Source organism: Aptenodytes patagonicus, chromosome 2, assembly GCF_965638725.1.
Source record: "Aptenodytes patagonicus chromosome 2, bAptPat1.pri.cur, whole genome shotgun sequence".
In the NCBI taxonomy this organism is placed as follows: domain Eukaryota; kingdom Metazoa; phylum Chordata; class Aves; order Sphenisciformes; family Spheniscidae; genus Aptenodytes; species Aptenodytes patagonicus.
Window position 1 is genome coordinate 123,627,400 of NC_134950.1, and position 26,990 is coordinate 123,654,389.

General features: G+C 42.0%; 1 protein-coding gene across 5 annotated transcripts in view; it reads left to right on the forward strand.

Annotated features, from left to right (window-relative positions):
• Positions 1-26,990, forward strand: part of CPNE4 (copine 4) — a 281,266-nt gene that overhangs the window by 68,151 nt on the left and 186,125 nt on the right. For all 5 annotated transcript variants that reach the window (XM_076331064.1, XM_076331065.1, XM_076331063.1 and 2 more), the window contains one exon: positions 6,701-6,888. In XM_076331064.1, coding sequence (XP_076187179.1) covers positions 6,701-6,888 — 188 coding nt within the window. The remainder of the gene's footprint in view (positions 1-6,700; positions 6,889-26,990) is intronic.

The window sequence follows — 26,990 nt, forward strand, 5'->3', positions numbered from 1 at the left end:
CTCATCAGACTTGTTCTCCAGACCCTTCACCGGCTTCATTGCCCTTCTCTAGACACACTCCAGCACCTCAATGTCCTCAAAATAAGTAGGGAGAAGCTAGTGCTATAACATCCAGTGCTTTTAGGTCTTGCTCTCTTTTGGAGGCGCTTATTCACAGCTCTTATTTCATATAACTTTACTATTAGTATTTCCCACCACACACACATACTGTAAACACCGTTTACCTTTCCAGGAGCAGAGTCTTGCTCTTTACTTTTGCAGAAGCAGACAGATGCTATTGGCTTGTTTTCATTTCACGACCAGGGTGCCAGTAAAACATGATTCAGACACAGCCCTCAACATATGGTGATGGGAAACCTGCAAACCCCAAATCCATTTGTATGTACTTTGGTCTGGAGTACGTGTTTCTAAATAACAAGCCCTGTTTCCAAATGCAGAGCACACCGGTTATTGCTTTGTTTCTCATTCCCTATTCGTTTATTATCTGAACTGAAGGTGAGGCTGAGTGTTTCCCTGATTCTTTGCAAGGTGCTGTAGAGAAGAAGTCATAGAATCATAGAATGGTTTGGGTTGGAAGGGACCTTAAAGATCACCTAGTTCCAACCCCCCTGCCATGGTCAGGGACACCTTCCACTAGACCAGGTTGCTCAAAGCCCCATCCAGCCTGGCCTTGAACACTTCCAGGGATGGGGCATCCACAGCTTCTCTGGGCAACCTGTTCCAGTGTTTCACCACTCTCATAGTGAAGAATTTCTTCCTTATATCTAATCTAAATCTACATTCTTTCAGTTTAAAGCCACTACCCCTTGTCCTATCACTACATGCCCTTGTAAAAAGTCCCTCTCCAGCATTCTTGTAGGCCCCCTTTAAGTACTGGAAGGCTGCTATAAGGTCTCCCTGGAGCCTTCTCTTCTCTAGGCTGAACAACCCCAATTCTCTCAGCCTGTATTCATAGGAGAGGTGCTCCAGCCCTCTGATGATCTTTATTTCCCTCCTCTGTACTCGCTCCAACAGGTCCATGTCCTTCTTATGTTGTGGGCCCCAGAGCTGGGCACAGTACTCAGGTGGGGTCTCATAAGAATGGAGTAGAGGGGGATCACCTCCCTCGATCTGCTGGTCACACTTCTTTTGATGCAGCTGAGGATACGGTTGGCTTTCTGGGCTGCAAGCATACATTGCCGGGTTATATTGAGCTTCTCATCAACCAATACCCCCAAGTCCTTCTCCTCAGGGCTGCTCTCAATCCGTTCTCCACCCAGCCTGCATTTGTGCTTGGGATTGCCCCAACCCATGTGCAAGGCCTTGCACTTGGCCTCATTGAACTTCATGAGGTTCACATGGGCCCACTTGTCAAGGTTCCTCTGGATGGCATCCCTTCCCTCCAGCATGTCGACTGCACCACACAGCTTGGTGTCATCGGCAAACTTGCTGAGGGTGCATTCAATCCCACTGTCCATATCGCCCACAAAGATGTTAAACAGTGCTGGTCCCAAAATCTCTTTGTACTTCACCCAGACAACTTGCAGAAAAGCTTTTGGAGATTGTGTGTGTGTGTGTAGGAGAGCAAAATGACAGAGCGGGCAGAGGAGGAAACTTGAAATCTGAATTCAGATAACAGATTTATTTCATGGTGAATCTAAGGAGCCTGGTTACATCTTGTGGTGAGGTTCTCTAAAGCCCTATGTGGATCACCATTTTGTAACAAGGTGGATCTGATTGTTTGTGTGAGCTGAAATCAAGGCTTTTAGATCTCTGAGAGGCATGTACTGTTTGTATTTCACATCACAGAGATCCTTACTTTAGTAGGCACTAGATGACTAAATGTTTTTAAGCCATGCAGTCCCTCTGAGAGGAGAAAGACATAGCTGGCAAACGTGTAATACTGGTTTTCAGTGTAATCCAGTTATCTAGCCAGGCACAAAATTCTGGACCTGTGTACTGTTGCTTTTAATGAAATATCTACGCATAGGAGCCTTTATAGCACTAGTTACCAGAAATACTGGGCTCATGTCTGTCTTTTGATTTTCTGTATGGTTTTGGAGCCAAGGGGCCCAAATCATAGATCAGTACCCACCTGTGCTAAGCACAGGAAAAACAACAGATCACAGAGGCAATCTGTACCCTAAAAGGTTTACAATTTGATTGTGTCCCACTTATTCACAAAGTAGTAGAGGTTGGAAAGGACCTCTGCAGATCATCTGTTCGAAACCCCTGCTTAAAGCTCAGGACCATGTCCAGACAGGTTTTGGGTATCTCCAAGGACAGAGACTCCACAAGCTCTCTGAGCAGCTTGTTCCAGTCTTCAGCCAACCTTACAGTAAAAAGTTTCCTTTTCTTTAATCAGAATTTTCTGTATTTCAGTTTGTGCCGATGGCCTCTTGTTCTGTCACTGGGTACTGCTGAGAAGAATTTGGTTTCATGTTCTTTATTTCCCCTCCATCAGGAATTTATACACATCAATAAGATCCCTCTGAGCTGTGAATCTCTTAAAAATGTCAGAGCACATTATTTTCTACTAAATGAGCTCTAAGTATGCTAGATGTAGAATATTTTTGGGAGAGTGGAACTGTTTTCCAAGGTCCTCACTTTTTCTTTGTATTCCGTAGGGTACATGGTGCTATCAAGGTCTTTCAGACTTTTTTGGTTTGTGGGGTTTTTTTTGTTAACATAGTACATGTTTTGATTTCAGCACAGTGTACTTTAAGTTGTTTTTCCAGTTGTATTGCCATCTTTCTTGCTGTTTCACCATGGAGAGGTGAAACTGTAAGGCCTGTTCTTGCCTCCTCGTTCTGTGCAGTCTAGCACTGGCTAATGAGTTTGTGTGGGAAGCGCGTAATGGGTACACTGTTTTCCTCTTTCCAGAGGAAATGAAAGAGAATGCATGCAGCAATGAGCTGGAAACTTCAGTACTATGTGACTTATCACTTAGTTCACTTACTTTCATATCTACACTATCACTTTCCTCTCACAGATACAGCTCTTAATCAGTGAATATTAAAGCCATGTGGACATTGAAGGAATAATGAGGTTCTAATGAAGTGAAAAAGGAAGAGCTTGTAGCAAAGAAAAATGAACAATTTATTCCTCCGTCAATACTGTACGTAGTTAATTGACAAAAAACTTCTTACGCAATCTAACTTGTCTATGTTTACCTAAAGTAATACTTTTTTTAGCCACTTTCAGTAGGCTCAAAATCTGTTTTCCAGGCCCCCAGCTTCCTGGTAACATGACATCAGTACAATAACCCAAGCTGGTGATTATATTAAAAGAAGACTATAATGGGACAAAAGAATAATACTGTGGCTTGATCTTTTCCATTGATAAATTTAGAACTTGTAAAAGCTGAAGTAATAGTTGTAGTGATAAAAAGAAATATAATTTTATACTTATCCGCTGTTCTAAAAAACCAGTGTATAATTACTGTGGGAGGAAGAAAAATACATTTCTCCCCCTCACTCTGCTACTTTTTCCCCTTCTCTTTAGTGTTGAAATCATCCGGTTTAATTAAATCACCAACCTATTTCTGCACAAAGGATGACATTTCATTAATGATACAAGATGTGCATGAGACAGAATTAACCCAATTTTCAAATGGATTTCAATTTGGAAAGGGCAACATGTAAAAATGTCTTGTAAATGTGTGGGATGAGCTTGTTGAGCAGCTTTCTGAAGGAGATGGGATTATAAAATGATGAATAATTAGACAACGGTCCCTCCCCCCACCTCAGTTTCTAACAGTCTTTTTGTAATCCCAGTTGATGGAAACTTAGGTACCTGACATCATATATCAGGGATATATTAGAAATAGAATGAAAAAAGAGACTTGTGATGATTGCTAGCAAAATACATATAAATACATATAATTTTCTCTGTAATTTTTAGCTAAATAGTAGCCTTCAAGTTGCTTTGTCGAAGTTACCACCACCTTAATCTGTTCTGATTGAGATCAGATTGAGATCTGTTCTGATCTGCTCTAATGAGACTCCACCTGGAGTACTGCGTCCAGCTCTGGAGCCCTCAGCATAAGAAAGACACGGACCTGTTGGAGCAGGTCCAGAAGAGGGCCATGAAAATGATCAGGGGGATGGAACACCTCTCCTATGAAGAAAGGCTGAGAGACTTGGGGTTGTTCAGCCTAGAGAAGAGAAGGCTTCGGGGAGACCTTATTGCCGCCTATCAGTACTTAAAGGGGGCTTATAAAAAAGATGGGGGCAAACTTTTTAGCAGGGCCTGTTGCGACAGGACAAGGGGGAATGGCTTTAAACTAAAGGGGGGTAGATTTAGACTAGATAGAAGGAAGACATTTTTTATGCTGAGGGTGGTGAAACACTGGCACAGGTTGCCCCGAGAGGTGGTGGATGCCCCATCCCTGGAAACATTCAAGGTCAGGTTGGACGGGGCTCTGAGCAACGTGATCTAGCTGAAGATGTCCCTGCCCATGGCAGTGGGGTTGGACTAGATGACCTTTAAAGGTCCCTTCCAACCCAAACTATTCTATGATTCTATGATTCTCTTTTTGGAAAAAAAGCAACAAAAAGAAGAAAATCAGTCTCCCAAACATTGTTTTGAATCATCAGTTTTGGTAGCACTTTTTCCAGACACTTATTGTCGTGCTTAGTTGAGGTACCAGATATCGGGGCCCTCTTGCATGTGTATCATTGCTTCTCAAATTATGATTTTATCAGAGTAGTTCCGATTAGGCTAGAGCCCAGTTCCCCCTGCTTGCCATTGCTTTCAAGCTAGGACTGTGATCTTACCATCGCTGACATGATTTGACCCAGCACAAAATGTTGTTCTCCACCCTGTAAAAGATTTTGCGATCTGAGAGGTGCCAGTCTATTTGCAGTGACAGGAATCTTAGCTAAAAATGTATGAGAAACTAAACTAGTGTATAGGAATACACTGTGTAGAAGTTGAGTATGCTCTTTGGGCTTTATAACATAGCCTAATATCATTACCTTTCCATATTTTAGTTTTGCTTTTTTTCCTGGTCATGTTTCTTTCCTAGTGTTAAATCCAAGGGAACATAGTTTATGTGACAGCATTTACAGGTAACTGAGAAGCGCTGAAGGAGGCTGTTTTGATCTTAGGATGTCGGGCACTATGGTTGTGGCATGGCTCACGTTTCAAGAAGCCTGTTTTACCATAAGGAAATACGCCTGCAGAGCCTGAGCTAGAGAAAGTGGTTAGAGTCCATCTACACCCGCTTCACTTACAAACATATCGAATGCAGCAGGCTGGGGTTTTCACACCAAACTGGTGGTTATACAGTAAGTTGCTGTATAGATTTCAGTAGATTTGAAGAATTGTAAATTATTAACAAGCTTTTCTCTCATCTGCAAGGAGAGCAGATCATCTGCCTCATCATTCAGACTTACATTCCTGAAGTTTATCTGTATGTATTAGAGGTCCGCACTGTGTTGCCAAATCTTCTTACTCTGAATTTAGAAATACCTTTTTATTTTTGCCTTTATAATTCATAGGGAAACTGGATATTCTGAAGGTGTGGTTTTGTGGTTTTTGTTTTTATTTTTAACTTCTCAGAGTTGGGGAAAGAAAACTTTACTTTCCTTTCCAAATCACCAAAATTTAACTTTTATCAAAACAGGTCTCAAAAATCATTAACCTCTGAGAATGGGGTCTTGTGGAAGAAACAGTGAAGTGGTTTAAAACAGACCACAAAAAATCTGTTGATAATCTGGAAAGATAAATCTGCCCTCTAAAAGTGTGGAATTAATTTTTTGCAGTTCTTACGTATGGGGTAAAGGGGGGTGATGGCACTGATCCTTGTATTAGGAGACAGATTTTTAGAGGTCAGACTGTGAAGCTCAGAACAAGTGAGCAAATTAAAGCATTCCCATATTCTTTACTGAGGAAAAAATGATCATATAGTGATTTTTGCTAAGCTCTATGTTAAAAATGTTTTTTTGTTGCTTCTGTTGAGAGCAAAGGCTTGAGTTGCAAGATTGGGGGTGTTTGCAATGAAGTAAGGGCCAGAGGTTCCCACTATTCCAGCCATTTGTGTTCATGTAACTGTGATTCCTGACCCAAAAGAGCAGGCACTGTATAACAACAAGATTTGCCAGCATAAATATCCTGCCCTTCTGCTTAGACCATCAATCTTGACTACTTGCTTAGGAATGTAGGGAGGTCATCTTCTGCAGTAAGTGTGGAAATAGAGAGTGAAATGTATTTTGGAATTTAAGGTTGATATGAAAGGGGCCTTCTACGGCATTTACACAAAAAGTTTGTCTAAGATAAAGTGCATGCTTTTTAGATGGAGTATGGAGAAATAAAAACAGATTGAAGAAGTGCTGAACAAATTTAATTTATCCTTGTTACTGGAATAAGGTGTTATCAGGAGAAATTCAGAATTACCATCCTGTCTATCCTTTGGCCTGGGGAAATGTGGCTCTATAAGCAGGAACAGAGCTGGAAGTCAAGGTCACAGTTCACCCCCTGAGTTCAGGGGCATGGTGGAAAGTTTCATTCTGAAGTTGACTTATTTCTAAACATAAGAGATGATGTATTTCTTTCTTCCACAGGCATTCCTTTGATTTTATTTTTTCCCATGTTGCTTTGGATCTTGTTCACAGTTATAGGGTCCCATTGGCTAGCAGAACATTGCGTTGGCTTCCGCATGGAAGGAAGGACTGTACTGTGCATGCACTGTTCTTAATGGACCTTTTCTCTCTTTCAGAAAAAGGAATGAAGAAAATGAGCAACATCTATGAATCAGCAGCCAATACCCTGGGAATTTTTAACAGCCCATGCCTGACTAAAGTGGAGCTGCGAGTTGCATGCAAAGGCATATCGGATAGGGATGCCCTCTCAAAACCAGATCCTTGTGTCATCCTTAAAATGCAGTCGCATGGCCAGTGGTTTGAGGTGAGTGTTTAATAAAATAGAAATGATTCTTCTGATGCTTTAGGACGGCATAGAGAAATTGAGGCAAAATTCAAATAGCAAGAACAATAAAGAGAAGAAGCAATTTGAAGGCTGTGGCATAATCTTCTAAAAGCGAAGGGAGATTTTCCATTAACTCTAACACACTTTGAATCAGACTCTTAATGATACTTTGAACTTCTGTTTGAAGTCAAGATTAAAAATGATGGTGATTAAAGAATGGAGCATCATAAAACTTTTCCCTTTAGGCCCTCTTGTTTCATAAAAGCTATATAATAGCAGAGATAATGATTGTGATCATCATACTTTCCAATCTAAAAAAGAAAAATGCTGTGGAAAAGAGGAGTATTTATTACTAGTTGGCAAGTAATTTGGTGACAGAGTAGTTTGATATGCAAATTTTGAGCATTACAGTTGGATTCACAGTTGAAGTTAGTAACTTAAACTAATGCATTTGCCTTATCAATTTGCATTGTATTGCAGATTGCATGTTTGATTAAAATCCCACTTTGGGTTATTTTATCTAATCTTAGAAACCATGTGATTGATAAATGGAAACAGGAGGTCTCAGAGACACGTAAATTGTAAATAAAGAACATTAGAATGGAATATAATATTTTAAATGAAATCTTGGTAGTTATTTTACTTAAAAGTTACACGAGTGTTTGTGGTTAATCAAGCTAAAAAGTGTGAGTTTTAATGGAAAGTATGCATGAGAAAATTAGGAACGTATTAAATCCAGTTCTTATTTTGAGTGAGTATTATCCCTCTCTTTTCAACAGTCTCAGCATTCAGAATAAGACTGTGTTATCTATCAAAAGATAAAAATAATAATAGCTGTGAGCATATGCAGAAAGCAAAATCCTAAACTGATGAGTTTTTTAATTTAGCAATTTCATTCAGGTCTGTCAGACTTTGGGGGTTTTCTTCCAGTTATTCCAATTGTGTTTTGACCTATGGACCTCTGAAATTTTTCCAGTGCAGGGTGAGCACCAGCATAGCAAACTTAAGGTTTTTTGGTGGTAGTCCTCCTCTTTTCTTAGTTTGCCGCTGTGGAACCATTAGATAGGTCCCTGGCAGAAAACCACACTATAAGTAGAAATAAAACTCTCACAATTGTTCTAGTGCTACAAAATCTGTGTCTTCATGTAATTGAAATTTAAGGTGATATAATAGTTAGCCAAAAAAAGGGCAATTCTAGTTAGCCATGTAGAAAGGAGCATTTAGCTGTATGTAATCACCCAAATGGTAGAAATTAACCGAGCAATGGATTAAAGGTCAAAATAAGTGAAATGCCCCTGTTTGGAAAGAACAGACTGAAATCTTTTCAGTGCCATTTCAGTTCTCTGAATAACTTCAAGTGCATTTCACACAGTTTGTCTGTGGCCAGTTATGAGCAGGATAAGTAGCTTTGAATTATATATTCTTATGTTGTAATGGAGATTCCCTTTATTTCATGTGGTTTTTAATTTGGAAAGTGATTGTCTGAATAGAGTAATTCTTGCAGAACAGATCTGCTCACTGATATGATTCTCATCTTATGTCAGTTGTTCCTACTGTCTAATGAAAGTCCAGGGTACTCATTTTACTATGAACAAAAAGTTTTTATTAGTTCATGTTCCTATCAGTGCTGCACAGCTAATACAGCTCTGACATGCTGAGCCTTTTCCTATTCTGGCCCACACATTCTCAGCAGAATTTTTAATTAAGGTCCAATTGCTGAGTTAAATTGAGCGGAGTCACTCAGGTATAGCTGAAGACAATTGGCTGGAAGAATCTTCTGCTGATGACAATCAGTGATCCAGCAAGACAGACTAATAATTTTTAAAAAATCTAGTTACCAGTGAAATGAGTATATTCAACATAGAAATCACGAAATGACAACTCAAAGAGGAGTGGAACTTAGGAGTTTTGCATCTATGGATTTAGTGACTTCACAAACTTGTCTTGAATTTACAGATACCTTAAACCCCCTGGAGGTTGGCTGTCTCCAAACAGACTGTAGCAAAATCCAGTATTACTGAAACATGCATACTGATCACATATTCTGGTTGTGTGGAGGATTTATGAACCGGGAGCAGCTGGGTTGAAGGTGCCTGAAATACAGGTTGTGGTCTGTATATGGTTCTGCTTGTGCAAACAGGTGCTTTTAAAATGTATGGAAGGTACTGAGGACTGACTGCACAGCCCCTACTGGGCCAGATGTAGCTGAAGCTGGTGGGCTCAAGCTGATGGGATTGCATTGTGCATGCTATTAGAGATGCTAGGACGTGATGGATTCACTCTACAGATGCAGACAATCCCTGAAAGTGAGAAATCTGTGCATATTTGTCTCTGGGAAAATTTTGATAAAACATGTCAGCCTGAGGAGAATTTTTTTTTCCAGTTCTGCAGTACTGTGTGTGCATATGTGTTGGTTAGTGTAAATTATGCCACTCGCACATATAAATATAAAATGAAAATATCCATGCTGTTGTAGAGTGGGTAGGAGCTGTTTCCAGAGATTGGAAATGGCATATATGGGGTTTTTTTAATTTATTTTTTAAATGTGATTGATTTTCGGGGGGGGGGGGGGGGGTGTTTTGGGTTTTTTTTTTCAGTCACAGAATGGCTGAGGTTGGAAGGGACCTCTAGAGGTCATCTGGTCCAACCCAGCTGCTTAAGCGGGGACACCTAGAGCCAGGTGCCCAGGACTGTGTCAGATGGTTTTTAAATATATCTAAGGAGAAGGACTCCACAACCTCCCTGGGCAACCTGTGCCAGTGCTTGGTCACCCTCACAGTAAGAAAGTGTTTCCTGATGTTCAGAGGGAACCTCCTATGTTTCAGCTGGTGCCCATTGCCCCTGATGCTAGCACTGGCCACCACTGAAAAGAAGCCTGGCTCTGCCTTCTTTGCGCCCTCCTTTCAGGTATTTATATACATTGATAAGATCCCCCCTGAGCGCTCCAGGTGTGGCCTCATGACATCCTGAGTAGAGAGGAAGGATCACCTCCCTTGATATTCTGGCAATACTTTGTCTAATGCAGCCAAGGATACCATGTGCCTTTACCACAAGGGCACATTGCTGGCTTGTTCCACTCGGTGTCCACTAGGACCCACGTGTTCTTTTCTGCAAAGCTGCTTTCTAGCTGGTCGTGACCCTCAGCATGTATTGGTGCATTGGGTTATTCCTCTGCAAAGGTAGGGCTCTGCACTTCCCTCTGTTGAACTTCATGAGGTTCCTGTTGGCTCATTCCTCCAGCCTGTCAAGGTCCTTCTGGATGGCAGCATGACCCTCTGCTGTATCAGCTGCTCCTCCTAGTTTGGTGTCGTCTGCAAACTTGCTGAGGGTACACTCTGCCCCATCATCCAGATCATTAATGGCGATGTTAAACAGGACTGGATCCAATATTGATCCTTATGGTACACTGCTAGTTACTGGCTCCCAACTAGACTTTGCGTTGCCAATGACCAGCCTCTGGGCCCAGCCATTCAGCAGGTTTCAATCCACCTCACTGTCTGCTCATCCATTCCATACATCAACAGTTCCTCTATGAGGATCATATTGGAGATAGTGTCAAAGGACTTACTGAAGTCCAGGTAGACAATATCCACTGCTCTCCCCTCATCTACCAGGCCAGTCACTTCATCACAGAAGTTTGTCAAGTTGGTCAAGCATGACTTCCCCTTGGTGAAGCCATGTTGACTGCTCCTGATGTTCTCATCCTTAATGTGCCTGGAAATGGTTTCCAGGATTAACTGCTCCATCACTTTCCCAGGAATCAAGTTGAGGCTGATCAGCCTGTAGTTCCCTGGGTGATTTGAGGATGGCTACATTACTCCTCAGATGTGAAACCATGAGGGACACAGGCAGGACATGGACAAGTACTCAAAGAAGTCTCGGTGTTGTCCTCAGTTCTGGCCCCAATGTGCTTGCTGTTTTTCTCTTCCTGTCTGGGTAGGTATTTCCCTATAAACAAACCTACATGCACACATGCACAAATGTGCACGCATACCTCCCTCCCGCCCATTTCTCTGTGTATGTATGTTGATGCTATCTGAAAAGCACTATCTCTACCAATCTAGAATTAAAACGATATATTGTGTCTCCCAGCAAAATCAGCAGTTTACTCTTTCTCTCACATGAAGTTTGTATTTTTAGCCTGAGATGACAGGGTGTGATACAGCAGAATTTAAGATTATGCTATCCATATGTACTAAAAGACCATTTGCTGATCTGGGGCTGAATTTTAGCTCTTCTGGCCTTAGTTTTAGGCAGGTACACTTGCAGGGGGGCCAAATGTTGTACTTCTTAAATTGTTTGTTTAAGAGAATCATTTAATGTTTTTGATTTTTTTTCCATATTGATTTGAATGTGTTCAAGGAGTTTAATAACTGGACTAAGCTTCAGATGGTGAATGGCTGAGTGGGGTAGTGGAATCAGGCAAAGGTACATGATGATAAATTCCTTTGCTCCAATGATTATTTTACCCACCTGCAGTGTGAATGTCCTTGTGTAATAAATGTTAATTGTGTATAGCACTGCAGTCTTCAGCCAAGATGTGCTAGCACTGAAATTCTCATTAACTTCTTATTCCTAAGAAAGTAGCTTGGGCCTGTTCACAGCTTGTTATCTGCAATATGGCAAGTACACGTGTTATTTTTAAAGTTGGGTAAGTTGCTGACCTGTGTCTGGTCATACGAGATTTACATGAGATCAGGAGGTGTTACATAGCCTGATGTAGCCAGATTGAATGTGATGTCTGTAACTATGAAAAGAGAAGAGGAGCTTAGGAAGACAGTAGCCATGTTTGAAAATCAGGGAGAGCTTCTTGTAGCCGTATTCATAGCTTTCTGCAGCAGGACATAGAATATCTGCTACCTTGTGGATTTGAACAGCCAGACAGAGTTTTTGCTTTTTCCCCTAAGTTTTTATTAAACTTGAAGTAACTGCAGAGCAAATAAAGCAGCACGCAAAGACAACATGCAGTTGCTAAAATTCATGTTGGTGGAACAGGGTGAATTTTTTTGGTTGGATAGGTTTGTTTACTGAAATAGGTTTTTTCATTAAAATGTTGACTGAGATCACAAATTTGGTGAAACTCAGTGAGCCTTGATAAAACTGTTGGGCAAACCCACAACTTTTCATTTCAGCGTTTTTAAAATAAAAGGCATTCACTTGTCACTTAGCATGACATTTGATTTCAAGGATCAGCTTGGCATGATTAAAAAAACAAAACTGAGTTTGGTTTTTTTTTTTCTTTTGCTTTGAGCAGTAACCCTGCAGGTTCCACGCAGACTTTCATGCAGACAGTAGAGAATGGTTAGCTTGGAGATGCATTGAACTTACTAATGTGTAGAATACCAGTGGAGCCTACTAAACAGGCTACCTAGGAATCAAGCTACAGGAAGGACACGATCTTGCTTTTCATCTCTATTTGCTTTTCCCTAGTCCTGCTCTCTCTTTTGCTTTATTTCTGAATTAATTCCAGTATCCTTCTCCTTCTTCCTCCTCTGCCTCCTCTCCTGCCTCAGCTCCCAATTTCCATTCCAAGCACCTGCTGCCTCATTTTGCTCCTCTGCATGTTGGAGAGTGGGGGAGATTCCCTGCCCCTTCCTAGCATGGAGAAAGGATCTGAAGAGAAGACCTGGAGGCAGACTTCAGCTACTTGTTTCCATAGATACCCAAAAGTCTCTCTCATGTTACCCATCTGTGGCTGTTACAGCCCACCGCAGAAGCCAACAAGCCATGAAATAGGGGAGTCTGTGGGTTGACATGTTCTATGACTCTACCAAACTGTTCTAAAATAACTACAAAAGCACTGTGAAAAGAAGAAAAAAACCCCACATATATAAATAAACCCAAATAAATACATCTTTTTCAGTTCATGTAAATGAACAGAGTAATAGAGGAAGCATTTGGATGGAACTGAAAGTTTAATGATCAGAAACAAGAACTACCACTAGCAGTAGCCATACAGAATCAGACTCAAGGGCTGTCTAAACCCATCTTGCATCTGCTAGTTGGTGACAGTGAAGAAGTGTGAGATCAGGGAAGTAAAAAAATGTCTTTCCAGCTTGCTCTAACAGCCCTCAGTGATCTGCAGCTCAGGGAGTTCTTAAACAAGAGTTTGTGTCTTTGTAATTAAAAAACATTGGTAGATTTAACTTCCATAACTTTGTTCAAATAATTTTAATTTTTTTTGTATTTAAAAAATGAACTTTCATGATATCCTGGGACATAGAGTTCTGCAGCTTAAGTAGTTGTTGAATAAAGTAATATTACTTATTTTTTTAACTTGCCACTTGCTGATTCATTTTAAGTCCCTGGTTTCTGTATTGGAGGAGACACTGTGAAAATCCCTGTTCATTTTCTCAATGCCATTTGGGATTTTAGTCTTATGATTTGTCTATGACCGTATAAGAAGGCAACTATTATGTCCTGTGTCGTGGTTTAACCTCATTTGGCAACTGAGCACCACAGAGCTGCTCGCTCACTCCCTCCCCCCCCAGCCCCGGTGGGATGGGGGAGAGAATTGGAAGAGTAGAAGTGAGAAAAACTCGTGGGTTGAAATAAAAACAGTTTAATAATTGAAATAAAATAATAATAACAATAATAATAATGTAGTAGTAATAATAATAATACACAAAGCAAGTGATGCACAGTGCAATTTCTCACCACCCGCCGACTGATGCCCAGCCAGCCCCTGAGCAGCGGCCCCCCCGGCCAGCTTTCCCCAGTTGATGTACTGAGCATGACGTCACATGGTATGGAATATCCCTTTGGCCAGTTTGGCTGTGCCCCCTCCCAGCTTCTTGTGTACCTGCAGCCTTCTCAGTCGGCAGAGCAGGGGAAACTAAAAAGTCCTTGGCTAGTGTAAGCATTACCTAGCAACAACTAAAACATCAGTGTGTTATCAACTTTGTTCTCATCCTAAATCCAAAACACAGCACTGTACCAGCTACTAGGAAGGAAATTAACTCTATCCCTGCCGAAACCAGGACATCCTGTATTTTGAAGATTAAGCATATCTATCCCATCAAGGAACATGGATTAGTTTGGATGGTTATTTGAACCCTGTTTATTTCAGGACATTTTAGGGATGCAGCGCCAAAAGTATTCCCGTAGAGATTTTCAAGCAGTGATTTGGGATTTCTCTCTGCTTTAAAGAGCTGCAAGGCTTCACAATGGGCTGGTTTATTGGATGTTTGTTGGCTTTTTGGATTTTTTTTTTTTTTTTAAATATTAGTCAATGCTAGAGCACAGATTCTAGATATTCTTCTTCTGATTTCACTCTAAGATTTCAACTTGGTGAACAGACATCCTGTGCAAAATTAATTGTAACTAATGAGGTAGCAGTAAGATGAACATACCATCTTATGAAGATTTTTCTCTGACAAAGAAAGGGAGTTACAAAGTTCCAATGAGATGTTTTGTATCAGATTATGCACAATTTGGTGGCAGGGAGGTGCTTTCACTGAATAGCTATTGGAGTTGACAATCTAGTTGACTGGTCCCTACTGCCCATGCCTCTTGGGTCTTTCGAGCACTTAGTCTTGTGCACAGATCTGTGCCCTGCACATGTTGCAGGTGATGATCTGTTAGCGCAAGTGATGATTACTGACCGTTGGACCTAAGAAGAAATGGGAGCAGTCCTGCTGCATTCATTTCCCAAGGAGTATTCCTAGAAGATGATGCTTAAGGGTTTTTCAGGTGCCCTTAGACCCCTCTTGTTCTAACTCGTCAAACAGAAAGCTGTGATTTTATTTACACCACAGCAATGTGCCTGTGTATATGCCTTTATAGCCTATTGTATCCTCATAATTCAATATTGTACTTTTCTTTCTCCTTTTTCGTTAAGTGTATGTTGATGCTAATGAGTGCTGCTTTGCTCAAGACTACTTGGTAACCTCTGTTGCTGCCAAGATTTGCTTTTAGCTTCTGCTTTCTGTTGCTGGTAAATTTCCCTGAAGTCTTTCTGTATGCAGTGAATGACAAAGACAGCTCATCTTTTTCAAACACCACTGGAAGTCTGTGGGGTCAGGCTGCAGGCTAATTGAATATTTTATCTCAGTCCATTCTCAGCCTGAATTAATCTAATTGGATATTTTACTTTCCAAGCCTTAATATTTTGGAGGCATCTTCTGTTCCAAGGCTTTGCCTGTTGAAGAGCTCTTGTCATTAACTCTTTCAGGAAAAAGAAAAGTTCTCCACGTGGACATGGTCCTGTTCTACAACAATTTAAGCAGAGGAGAGCCCTGATGCTGACAGCAAATCACCAGCTGTCTTCTGAGAAAAACAGACTTGGTATCTTTCCTTGTAAATTCTTAGCCTTATACATGTATTTAAAAAGGACATGCTCTTTGAAAGACCATTTCATTATAATCAAGGCAGGAGGGAATCTACTGTGAAGTTTTCCTCCATATCCTACAGAACATCTTTCATAATATTCTGTTCAACTCCTAATGCACTGAGAACATTTTTACAAACATATATGCATAAACTCAAAACCTGAAATTGCATTTTATATTACCCTCCTTTTTAAAAAGAAAGACAACTCTCTTCCTCTCCCAAGTCTTTTCCAACTTCTTATGCAAAGTCATAAGTATGAAAACTAAAGGTTGTAAATCTTTTGTGTTGGCAAATATTTGATTAGAAGCTGGTACTGAGAATTTTTTCCTCCTGTGCCTAGTTCAGAAACATGACCATCATTAGGTTTTGATGAGATTTTTCTTTTTACACCCCAGGTAGTAATAAGTGACTATTTATTTTAAATCCGTTTTATAGTAACTTTTTTGCTTTTACCTCATTCATCACTGCTGCTTTCTCTTGAGCCTCCTCATTGTCTTAGCATTTAAACATAGCTACAGTGCTTTTTTCCCTGTCTTTTTAAATCAACTTGTCTTTAAACTTGAACTCATTTGAATCAGACAGATTGTCTCAACTGAAGTCAAATGCTGTCACTTTGAGTCAATATAGATGAACTATCATAATGTTCCACTAGCTCAAACAGCAATTTCTGCCTCTCTAGAGCAGTTTGTGAAATGTAATGCATGTGCAAAGGAGAGAAAGAGAAAACTTGCATTGTAGAAGTCTGTTTTTTTACTGAGAGTGGTCATGTTTGGGCTGGCTGCTTCCTCTCTACCAGAGCTGTGGGATCCCCTGCTGCAGCAGCAGCAGGAGGCTGGCTTCTGGCTGTATCTGTCCCAGCCAAATCTCTTCAGTTGCCCTGTCTTCACATCATGGCACAGTGAAGAGTTATTTCTCATAGTTTACATAAATGAATAAAAACAATTTTACTCCTGGGAAGTCAGGAGGGAGCACTTATATAGAGAGGTGGTAAAAGCTACGTGGTTTCTCCCTGATCCTATGGCCTGGAGCATCCTCCACTGGGAAGATCTGCTGTTGGGACCAATTTCCAGAAGCCTTCTGCCTGGTAAATCTGCCTCTGGGAAAGCCATGGAAATGAAAGAATCAAAAGACTTGTGGGATCACATAGTCATTTTTCCACGTTAGGAAATAGTTACCTGCTTAAAAATCAGTTTAATACTGTGCTGGTTTTGACTGGGATAGAGTTAATTTTTTCCATAGTAGCTTCTATGGGACTATGTCTTGGATTTGTGCTGAAAACAGTGTTGATAACACAGGGATGTTTTCGTTATTGCTGAGCAGTGCTTACACAGAGTCAAGGTCTTTTCTGCTTCTCACCCCACCCCACCAGCAAGTAGGTTGGGGGTGCAGAAGAAGCTGGGAGGGGACACGGCTGGGACAGCTGACCCCAACTGACCAAAGGGATATCCCATACCATATGACGTCATGTTTGGCGTATAGAGCTGGGGGAAGAAGAAGGAAGGGGGGACATTTGGAGTGATGGTGTTTTGTCTTCCCAAGTAACCATTACGCGTGATGGAGGCCTGCTTTCCTGGAGATGGCTGAACACCTGCCTGCCGATGGGAAGCAATGAATGAATTCCTTGTTTTGCTTTGCTTGTGTGCGTGGCTTTTGCTTTACTTATTAAACTGTCTTTATCTCAACCCACGACTTTTCTCACTTGTATTCTTCTGATTCTCTTCCCCATCCCACCAGGGGGGAGTGAGCGAGCAGCTGTGTGGTGCTTAGTTGCCGGCTGGGGTTAAACCACGACAAATACTGTACTAGCTTAGATGAAAATCTGAATGACCTGTGCTTGTTTACATCCTATTTCAGTGTCCAGTGGATCAGTGATTGTGGAAATAGTTGAAGAACTCTGTCTGTTTCTTGTGAACAATTTCTGTTTAACATGCTCCAACTGCCGTCTTCAATTAGTGCACTTCAGTGTTTTTGCAAGCAGCACTATGCATGTATCTTCCCATTTGTACCTGTGAAGGAGGGAACTGGGCTGGGTGCTCAGTTGTCAGATTTCGCTATGCCTTTGCAAACATTTGTGTACTGTTGCTGGTAGAAATGTCTTGAATGGCTTTAAGCTGACTGAAAATTTTGCCTTCATCTTAACTGTTGAGTAATTTGATTGCAGACATGAAATATCAAGAAACAACTGAGAGGAGTTCTCATTTATTCTTGTATTTATCACATTTAGTAAAAATACTATGGCTGACAAAATACATGACTTTTATTAATAAAAGCTTTTTTTGCCTCAGAAACAGGGCACTTTAATTACTGCCTCCCCCCAGCTGTGAATATTTCTTTGTTATTACTGCACTTTCATCAGTATTTCTAATGATCCTAAGATGTGCTTGCAAATACTGCCTTTAGCCATGCTGTCTATTTGATGGTTCTCAATTCATGCTCCACTAACTTTTCACAACTTTTTCTCAGGATAACTTTCCGTGAAAGCTGTGACTCTTAAACAGTGTTCTCAGTCATATTAATAAAACAAGAGTTTTCTAATATTTACTTTTTAAAACAGGTCAAGCCTTCTAGTTTTGTTGTATGAGTAGGGTAAAAAAAAAAGAAAAAAAAAGAGACCATTCAAAATGTTTTCAAAATTATCTAAGGAAGATGTCAGGAAAAGGAAGGCTTTACAGTGCTCCCACAGCTTTGTTAACACTGGATAACTGGCTTAATAACCTGTCACAATTTATATGTTTATAGAATAGATATGAAGTTGTCTGTCACACCTGTAAGATTGAATACTGGTGTATGGTATTTATTAGTAGTACTCTTCATATTATCCAGAGGGTCAGGAGTAGATCTGAGGGCTTGCAAATACCCTCCTTTCTATGGCTAGCTGAGAGTGATTATTTTCTTCTACTGCAGAAAGAAATCAGCCTTTCTCTAAAATCTGTAGCAGTAATCCCTGATGGCACAAAAAAGGACACTTGAGCTTTTCTGTACACAAGAGTGTAAGGACAGCCTTTAAGCAGAATGACAGCCTCATCAGGTAGAGGTGCTTAAAGGGGAGAGTTATCTTCATTTTCATGTGTCCCTGTGGGGAAGAGACAAGGTAACGTGGACTGAGAATGTACAGGTGATGGGAAACCTTCAGCTGTGGCTCCTTTGCAGGTCAAGATAAAAGATTTGACAGCCACGAAAGATGAGCTTGGGAAAGAGCTTGCTTTCTCTCCATCTCTTCCTTTCACTCAGGAATTAAAACAGAGATTGTAAGATAAAAGCTCGGATGTGTTTTCTCATGCAATACTGTACTAGGTTTTTGCAGATACAGATCCTCAGAAGAGCTTTTTCAGAGGCATTCAGCAAGTAAAGGAAACCAAAGAGCTGATAATAAAAAGATGAGAAATAATTAGAGAAATGCTACTGCTACTGGGAAAAAAAAAAGTTTTGATTCCCAATGAAGAGGTAGCACAGAATACCGGTAGCTTATGTGGCTGAACAGCCTTAGGGAGAACTTTGCAGAAATCCAGCTCCAATCTGTGAAGTGGGGGGGATGCATTATCACTACGTTTAGCATTAAGCATATCTTGACTGCATTGAGTATTCTTTGGCATCAACCAGAAGGAAAAATGCTATAGTTCTGCATCAGTTTCTGGGAGGAGTTGCCATACAGTTGCTATACCAGCAGTCCAACATTCAAAAAAATATATTTTTGATTCTTTTGCCCTCTTTCCCTGCAGTTTAATTATCTATCCATCAGATACGTAATAGTTGAAACTTAGATGAAGAGTCTAAGGCTGCTTTTATTACGGGCAGGCAGATGCACATTTCAGGATAGCTCAGTGATATGCCTGCTTCTCATGAGCTATTTATTACAGATACACAAACTTCACACATCTCCAGGATAGATTTTAAGCCTGACTTGACTTCAGTAGTCTGACAGATTGCAATAAACCTAGAGTAAACGGGAATCTTTGGAGCTGGTTTGTAAGTAGATAATTCACTTGATTGGTTCAGTACACTAATTCTTGACCTATAGCATCAGAATGGGACTGAGAGATTGTCAGCAACTTGAACCTCTTCTGCTTTTACTGGGAAAGGTTTTAGGGCCTAATATGAATTGTTTCCTCAAGGGAAGGAGCGGTTATGAAACTCTGAGAATAACTGATTTAGAAAAACAGTCTGAATTACTGCGAATGTTCTTTGAAAACTCTTCTAATTCAAATATGATTGACCAGGGAGACCAAATTCATTAAGCTGGTTTGGTTTAAAACCAGTGCGTAACAAGATAACATGCTGTTGATATGAATTGATGGAGTTTAAGTTTATGCAACAGAAAGTAAAAGCAATTTCACTGGAACTGTTGTTTTCCATCTTCCCTCGTGTTTGGTAGTAGCTTAAAAATATATTGTATTAGTTATGTTGTTATCAGGCCAGAATATAGACTCCATGAAATCTAACTGAGAATTGAAGTGTCCAAACTATGTTTCCATATAGATGTGCTGATCTTATCTGTTAACAGTTATTTTCAGTTTTTGCCTGAATTTTTTTCATTTTTAAAAAATGGAACAGATTGACTTTTTTTTTCTTTCTCCCCTTGAAAACTTTAAAATTTTGCATATAAAAACCATGAAAGCCAAGCAGAAGTACATTGCATCAATTATCTGCATAGCTCTGCATTGAGATTTCTTATATAGTTTGTGGTATTTGTCTTGTATGTGTTGCTGGTGGGTGCTCAGAGCATACACAAAGCAGAATACAAAGCCAGAGTGTATTTCTAGATAAATTACACCCTCCCATCCTGATTTCTCTTTTGAATCTTACTTGTCAAAAAAACAGGCTTTTTGCCCATCAGCTCACAGCTTGCAGACCACCTCACTGACTGAAATGGTGTTCTTGTTTCACATTTTCTCTTTGGAAGCTAAGACTGTGTCTAAGTAAAACATCAGAATCATGATTTCTGCTTTTGTTTCTTTTACCACCCTTTGCGTTCTCCAAAAGAAGATCCCAGATGGTGGCATGCATAAACTAGTAAGAGACCATCTCAGGAGTAAAGCAACAGGGCTGAAAAAATCCCCTATTCCTGGCAGAGGGCTTGCAATGGCTGCAACTGCCATCACACCACTGCTGCTGACAGCAAAGCAAACAGCTTTTACCAATCCTGGCTCTACAAAGGTGCTTACTTGCTAAGAAAAGTTCAGGGCACTATGGACAGTCTATACAAAGTCTGTACTATTTGGGTTTAGGTTACTTTGGTGATCTGGCTTGACAAATTTACCTGACTTTCATTCAAAATGTCACACTTAAAGTTGGCAAAATAAAAATATGTGATAAGCTAATTCTTGGTTTAAAGTCTCCTCTGGAAAAGCATGTAAGTCATTGGTACTGGAATCACTGCTGTGGCTCCCTATCAATAATTTCTAAGTTCAAAGACATACAAGATATTGTTCAGCCAATTTCTTTATAATTTAGGTTGAAATTCATCATCATAAAATATTAACTGCAACTATCTGAGGTAAATCTCATAATTTTGTGACATGCTCAGTTTTTATTCCACACCACCAACCCAAGATGTGGTCGTTTTGAAGCAGAAAACTATCTATTGTGGTAATCCGAATTTGTCATGATATACTTAATCAAAGGGAAAAAAAAGGAGTTTGAGGCTTTTGTTTTTCAAATATTTGGAAAAACTCATTGCCTTACTATTGCATCAGCCAGCTCATGCGTGCCTTTGGTGTAGAACCGGCTGCTGGTGTAGAACCAAGTGCACTACATCACTCCTATATGCTTCTTCAGGGAAACATTATGATGATCGCTGTACCTTGTATTTAACTTTAAATGCTGTTTGAGGGCTGATTAGTCTGCTGTAGCCTTGTTACTTGTGTAAACTTAAAAGCTTATTCTGTGTCACTGCCACGTGAACTGGACTAGTTTCAGTAGCCTTACTCCCCTGGCTGCTCTTTGGATTCCCCATGGCTGCAGGAACTGTTTCTACTGACAGTGACATTTGCTGTTTTAAAACCGTATTTGCACTTCTCCAGCTTATATTGGGCATGCCAGCTGCCATGCGTGTCTTTTCTATTCTGCACAGGGATATACAATGTAAATTCCTATGCCTTTGTTTCTCTATTTGAAGTTATTGCCTTTATGTTGTCAGTTATCATCCGATGTTTCAGTACTCTGTTTAAAGCCCAGTGTGTGCTTAATTTTGTTCGAGGCCCTGCGCTTGCCTGCTTGCTTCCTTCATTCTTTAATATAAATCCCAAAGTGGTTCCTTGACCATCTTTGCATTAATCTTATTCTTTCTCTTAAAGAAGCTATTAATGTATTTTGTAAGGAGTGTCCCTTCTTTCTTCCTTCCTTAGGACAGTGGGACTTACTTGATGTTTTCCCATGTTTAGCCTAATAGCTCCGTGATGAAGTCACGTCCAAAATGTTAAAGCCAAATTTTCCTTTTTTCTATATATAACTTATATTTTTCACTAGGAATTTATTGAGATTCTCTAATAATATTGGAAACTGTTGATCATAACTAATCCTGTGGTAGAGAGTGAGACTCATCCTTAACAAAAGTTAAAATTCTACATGCATCTCCAATTCCACACAACAGTGTTATTTTTTAATTTGACTTATGTGTGATGCTGTTTTTTAACTTCTAGAGATTTTTGCCCAGATTTTGGTTGGTTGTGGATTTGCTGCTCAATATTAAGTTGCAGTATTGACACCAAAAATAAAGTGCTCACAGGGCTTGCATGCTAGTTTTTTAAATTTATTTTATAGACTTTGCTTTTCAGGATTGATCTAATGTTGCCATGATTTAAAGTGGCCATGTCCTGACCTTCAGGTACCCCTGCTTTCTGTGGGAAAGAAGATGGTTACAAGTCACAGTTTTAATGGTAAATAACACACTTAGCGTAGCTCTTTCAACCAGATAATATTTTTGTCTCTGAGCTTTTCTTTTATGATGGAAACCTTTCCAATTCACATAGTTTGGAGTTAAAGAATGAAAGGAATCATTATTGCACTTCAAGGAACCATTCAAAAGCATCAAGTTTTTCTTTATAATGTAGAAGAGCTGTACATGTTCTCTGCTAAGCTGGGCATCAGCAGTTTATATTTGTGTTATTTTTGGAAGGGTAATACTAAGAACCCCAAGGAATACATACATCTTTAATAAACTTTTAAACCAAATTTTTGAATACATTTTAATTGTATCAGTTGGGAATATTTTTAAATTAGATTCTGGCACAATGATAGAGTTCACAGAGTTTACATTGTCATAGTATGCGTCTTTCCATCTGTATATCCTCTTTCAAAGCAGCCATGTGCTCTTACCCATTTAACTGGAGCACAGCTGATGTGGGCTCATTATTTTTTTCCCTCTCTTCATTGTATCACTCTGCTTTTTCTGCTGATTTCAGCTGGAGTTGGAGGTCAGTCTATTTAAAGAGCACACATTTTTATCTCAATGTCTCTTGCGAACTGTTGTATAATTTGGCTACTCCTGGGGATATTTGTGGTGAGAATACATAATTTACTGACCATCTGCCTGCCCTTTCCTTTTCCGTTCATTACAGATGCCGGGAGGAAAAACTGAAAAGGAGGCAGTCGTAGAAAATGTATGCAGAATCGGTTGGTAAACTGCTGACCAAGTTACATCCTGTGTTGGTCATTCAGAAGTCAGCTTTCTGCCACTGGTTGCTGTTACAACATGAAATACAAAGGAAGGCTGGTGTATCTCATGTAGTACTGAAGAGAAATGTTTATGATGGATTCGTTTGTTCCGAAAGCAGTTGTTTGAGCTTTTTCACAACATGATCGTTATGTCATGTTCATAACATGCTTTCCTTACAGCTCTGTATTGCCTTCAGCCAGTGTTCAAAATCCCAGGCTACACCTTATTTTGTGACCAGCATTCTTTTATGGCAGCTCTGGGAAACCTTGTTCTGCCCAAACAGGGAGCTAGTGAAAGTCCTTGAATGATCTGCTTGGAAGGGCTCAAGACAGTTTTATTTGGGGTATGTGTGAATGGGAGAAAGAGGAAAGCAAGATAAGATGGAAGAGACACTAATGTAGAATCAAAATGAGATTCTATCTAAAAACCAGTAAGCATGGAAACTAATACAGCCTGGAGAGCAGTGGAGGGTGGTCCCAAGAGAAGCCTAGAGAACAGGCTTTTGGATCTGAGATTTGTCTAAAGGACATCTATGGCTGTGAGGGAGGAAAACTTTGGTCATTTGACTTCTTTATGAATGTTTTAAAATAGTTGCATCAAAGCTACCTGACTCTAGAGAACTCTAGAAAGCTACTCTGTTCTAGAGCACAACTCTGAGGAGGAGCGGCTGAGAAAACCGGCCTTGTGTAGCCTGGAGAAAAGGAGGCTCAGGGGAGACCTTATCGCTCTCTACAACCACTTGAAAGGAGGTTGTCACGAGGTGGGGGTCGGTCTCTTCTCCCAAGTGACAAGCGCTAGGACAAGAGGAAACGGCCTCAAGTTGTGCCAGGGGAGGTTTAGATTGGAGATTGGGAGAAATCTCTTCACCGAAAGGGTTCTCAAGCATTGGAACGGGCTGCCCAGGGAAGTGGTTGAGTCACCATCCCTGGAGGTATTGAAAAGACCTGTAGGTGTGGTGCTTAGGGACATGGTGTAGTGGTGGACTTGGCAGTGTTAGGTGGACGGTTGGACTCGATGATCTTAAGCGTCTTTTCCAACCTCAGCGATTCTGTGATTCCATGACTCTAGGCTTCTGTGAAGGAGGGTGGGCGGAGGGGGGGCGGGCGGGGCTGCACATGGGGGCCCCGTCACCCCCGTGTCACAGTGCCACCACGCGGCAACGCAGCAGTCACAATGCCCCGGGGCAGCAAAAAGGGGGCATCCTCCCGTGTCCTGCGGCCAGCCTGCCCGGCAGGCAGCCCGAAGACATCCGAGAGGAAGTCCTTGAGGAGCCGGTGGAATTCCTTGGAGGGAGGCTGGAGGCTGGACGAGGCTGCTGGAGGTTCTTCACTGCGAGGCCAGCTCCTGGCGGGGCCACCTTCAAAGCCCACCTGACGGATGGGAATCCTGCTTCAGCCCTCAGGGGACAGACGCCAGCTCCTCAGGAGATGACAAGAACCACAAGCCCAGTGGCAAGACCAAGGGAATGCCTTCTGGAGGAGCACCTGAGGAGCACTGCAGAGCTCTCTGTCCTCATCCCCTGCAGAGCCAGGGGCAGCAGCCCTAAGGAATGGGATGCAGAGGTGTTGCAAGGGGTCCCAGTGCTCTGGGGCACCCACCGGTGTCCTGCCAGGTGCGGGAAGGATTCTTGCCCCCAAGGTCCATCAGGCCCGGGGGCATGTGGCCACTCTCAGAAGCCCCCGCCCGAGATGGCTCCAGGTTGAGGGAGAATAGGGCTTGGGCATCTCCTGGGAGGCGTGACCAGCCTGTGGGACGAGGACGCAGGTCTTGCTCACGTGCTCAGGGAATAGCCGATCGCCAGCTCTGGGGTCAGGAAGGAATTTTCCCCCGGGCCAGGTGGGCACTGGTCCCCGGGGGTTTTTTGCCTTCCTCTGCAGCACTGAGCATGACCACTTGTCAGGGCTCCTCCGCTCCGGTCCAGCCAGGTTACTGCCTGCTGCTCACGCACCACGAAGATGGCCTCTCGTGCCCTGCACCTGCGGGGAGGAAGGCTTTTTTTCCCCCACGGTGGGCTAGCAAGTGCCTCCGGGGGTTTTTGGCCTTCCTCTGCAGCACTCAGCACGGCCCCCTGCCAGGGCTCCTTTGGGCCATTTTGGCCAGGTGCCTGCTGCTCCTGCTCCACGAAGGTGGTCCTCATGCCCCGCATCCGGGGCGAGGAAGCTTTCTAGACTCCCGGGGGGGCCCCAAGGGGGGCCCCCGCGGCTTGCTTCTTGGCCTCTCTAGCATTGAGCACAGCCCCTTGTCAGGCCTCCTCTGGGCCCTTGCGGCTCGCTGCTTGCCTGCTGCTCTTGCACCTCCAGGGCACCGCTCGTGCCCTGGCTCGCTCTGGCTCTCTTTCCCATGGCTGGCCAAGAAGCACAGAGGAGCAGTTTTGGGAGGGCCAAAAGGACGACTGGCATCGAGAAGTGTAATACTTTGGAAAATACCACGCACCTCCTCCTCCTCCTCCTCCTCCGCTTTTGCACGTGGTCGGTCACGGTCCTCATTCTTCACATTCTCGCTCTTCAGGAAACAGGGACTGCTCGGCCTCGATTCCTGCTGCCATATTCTTTGAGGTTTTCATCCTAAGTGATAGGGGACAGTGGTGATAGTCCTTTCTTCTCAAAGGCTGAAACAAAAGAAGAATTGAGAAACGCAAGAGAAAAAATAAGTGTAAAGTCGGGGCGGGAATGTTTTGGGGTTTTTTTTGGAGGCCAAGATAAAAAGGCATGTGAAAAAAGCTCATTACCAAAACAAAGAGAGAAAAACCCCATTCCTAAAACTTTCCCGTTTCTTCTTGAGAGGGCCTTCTTTGTGCCTCAGTCAGTTACCTGCTTTCCTCTTTGTGGCAAAGGTCAACAGTTCATGAACCAGAAGAATCATGCATCCGGCTCTCCACACCACGTAGGGCATTTGCGACTTTCGGTGGCTCTCGCTTTCCTTTGCCAGGCTTCAAGGGATGTTTTTTCAAGCTAAACTGAGGCTTGCGTCAGCCTGCTCCTGGCTCCACGGGCGCACCGTCTTAATGCTTGTGAGCACCTGCTCTGAAACAGACTGAGAAAAAGACAATAAAATCCTGCTACCACCTCTAACCTTTGTGATACGTGTCCTTGAAAGTGCTTTTGGAGCTGAACCCCCCCTGGCATTTCAGGCAACTAACAGGGTGACCGTTATTTGACTCATTGGGAGGCAAGGGGAAGGGGAAGGGGAAGGAAAGGGGAGGTGGGAGGGAGGGGAAGAGAGGGGAAGGAGAAGGCAAGGGGAAGGGGAAGGGTATTGGCAAGCTTATCTGAGCTGTGCTGGTGACACCAAAATGGACTTGCTTGCCTTTTTCTTCGAGTTCATGTGCGGGGACCGGGAAAAAAAAGGCAGCAGAAGGACGCGCTAGCTAAACCCCCTTTTAATTGCTAGCAATAACAGTGCCTCTTGGCTGGGAGCACGAGAAGGACCCCGTCTTACAACTCGTGATTCCTTAAATGCAACCTTAAGACTATTGACACGTTTGCTTGTACAGGTTACAGAACCGATTGGCTTTGGTCATGATCGCGTCCGTCACCATTCACTTTGGAGTATTTGTGCAGGCGAACCCCCCTGCAAGTGCGCTTCGTGCCTATTTATTAGCTGAGTTTGCAGGATTTTGTTGCAACTTTCTTTTGTAACTCCTTTCAAAAGTCTTTCCTTACTCAAAGAGTATGGAAACACCTTCCTAATTCCTGGTAAGAGTGGAGAAAACCGCTGTTCTTAGTAGGTATTAGTAAAGGATAAATCAGAATTCACAGAGCGCCTGTCAAGCCAGATGTCGTGAAAGACAGAGCTGTGTGACGGGTGTGGGGAGGTGGGAGGAGGAATCAGAGGGAGAGGTTTTGGATGTCTTGTGTATGGTGTGACTGCAAGGCACTTGGGATGAGATAGGAAACCAAGACCTGGCCATAGTAAGAAAAGAAAAAGGAAAGGAAAAGGGAAAAGGAATGGGAAAAGAAAAGGGAAAAGAAAAGAAAGGGGAAAAGAAAGGAAACGGGAAAGAGACGGGAAACGACACGAAACAAAATGGAAAGGAAAGGAAAGGAAAGGAAAGGAAAGGAAAGGAAAGGAAAGGAAAGGAAAGGAAAGGCAAAGG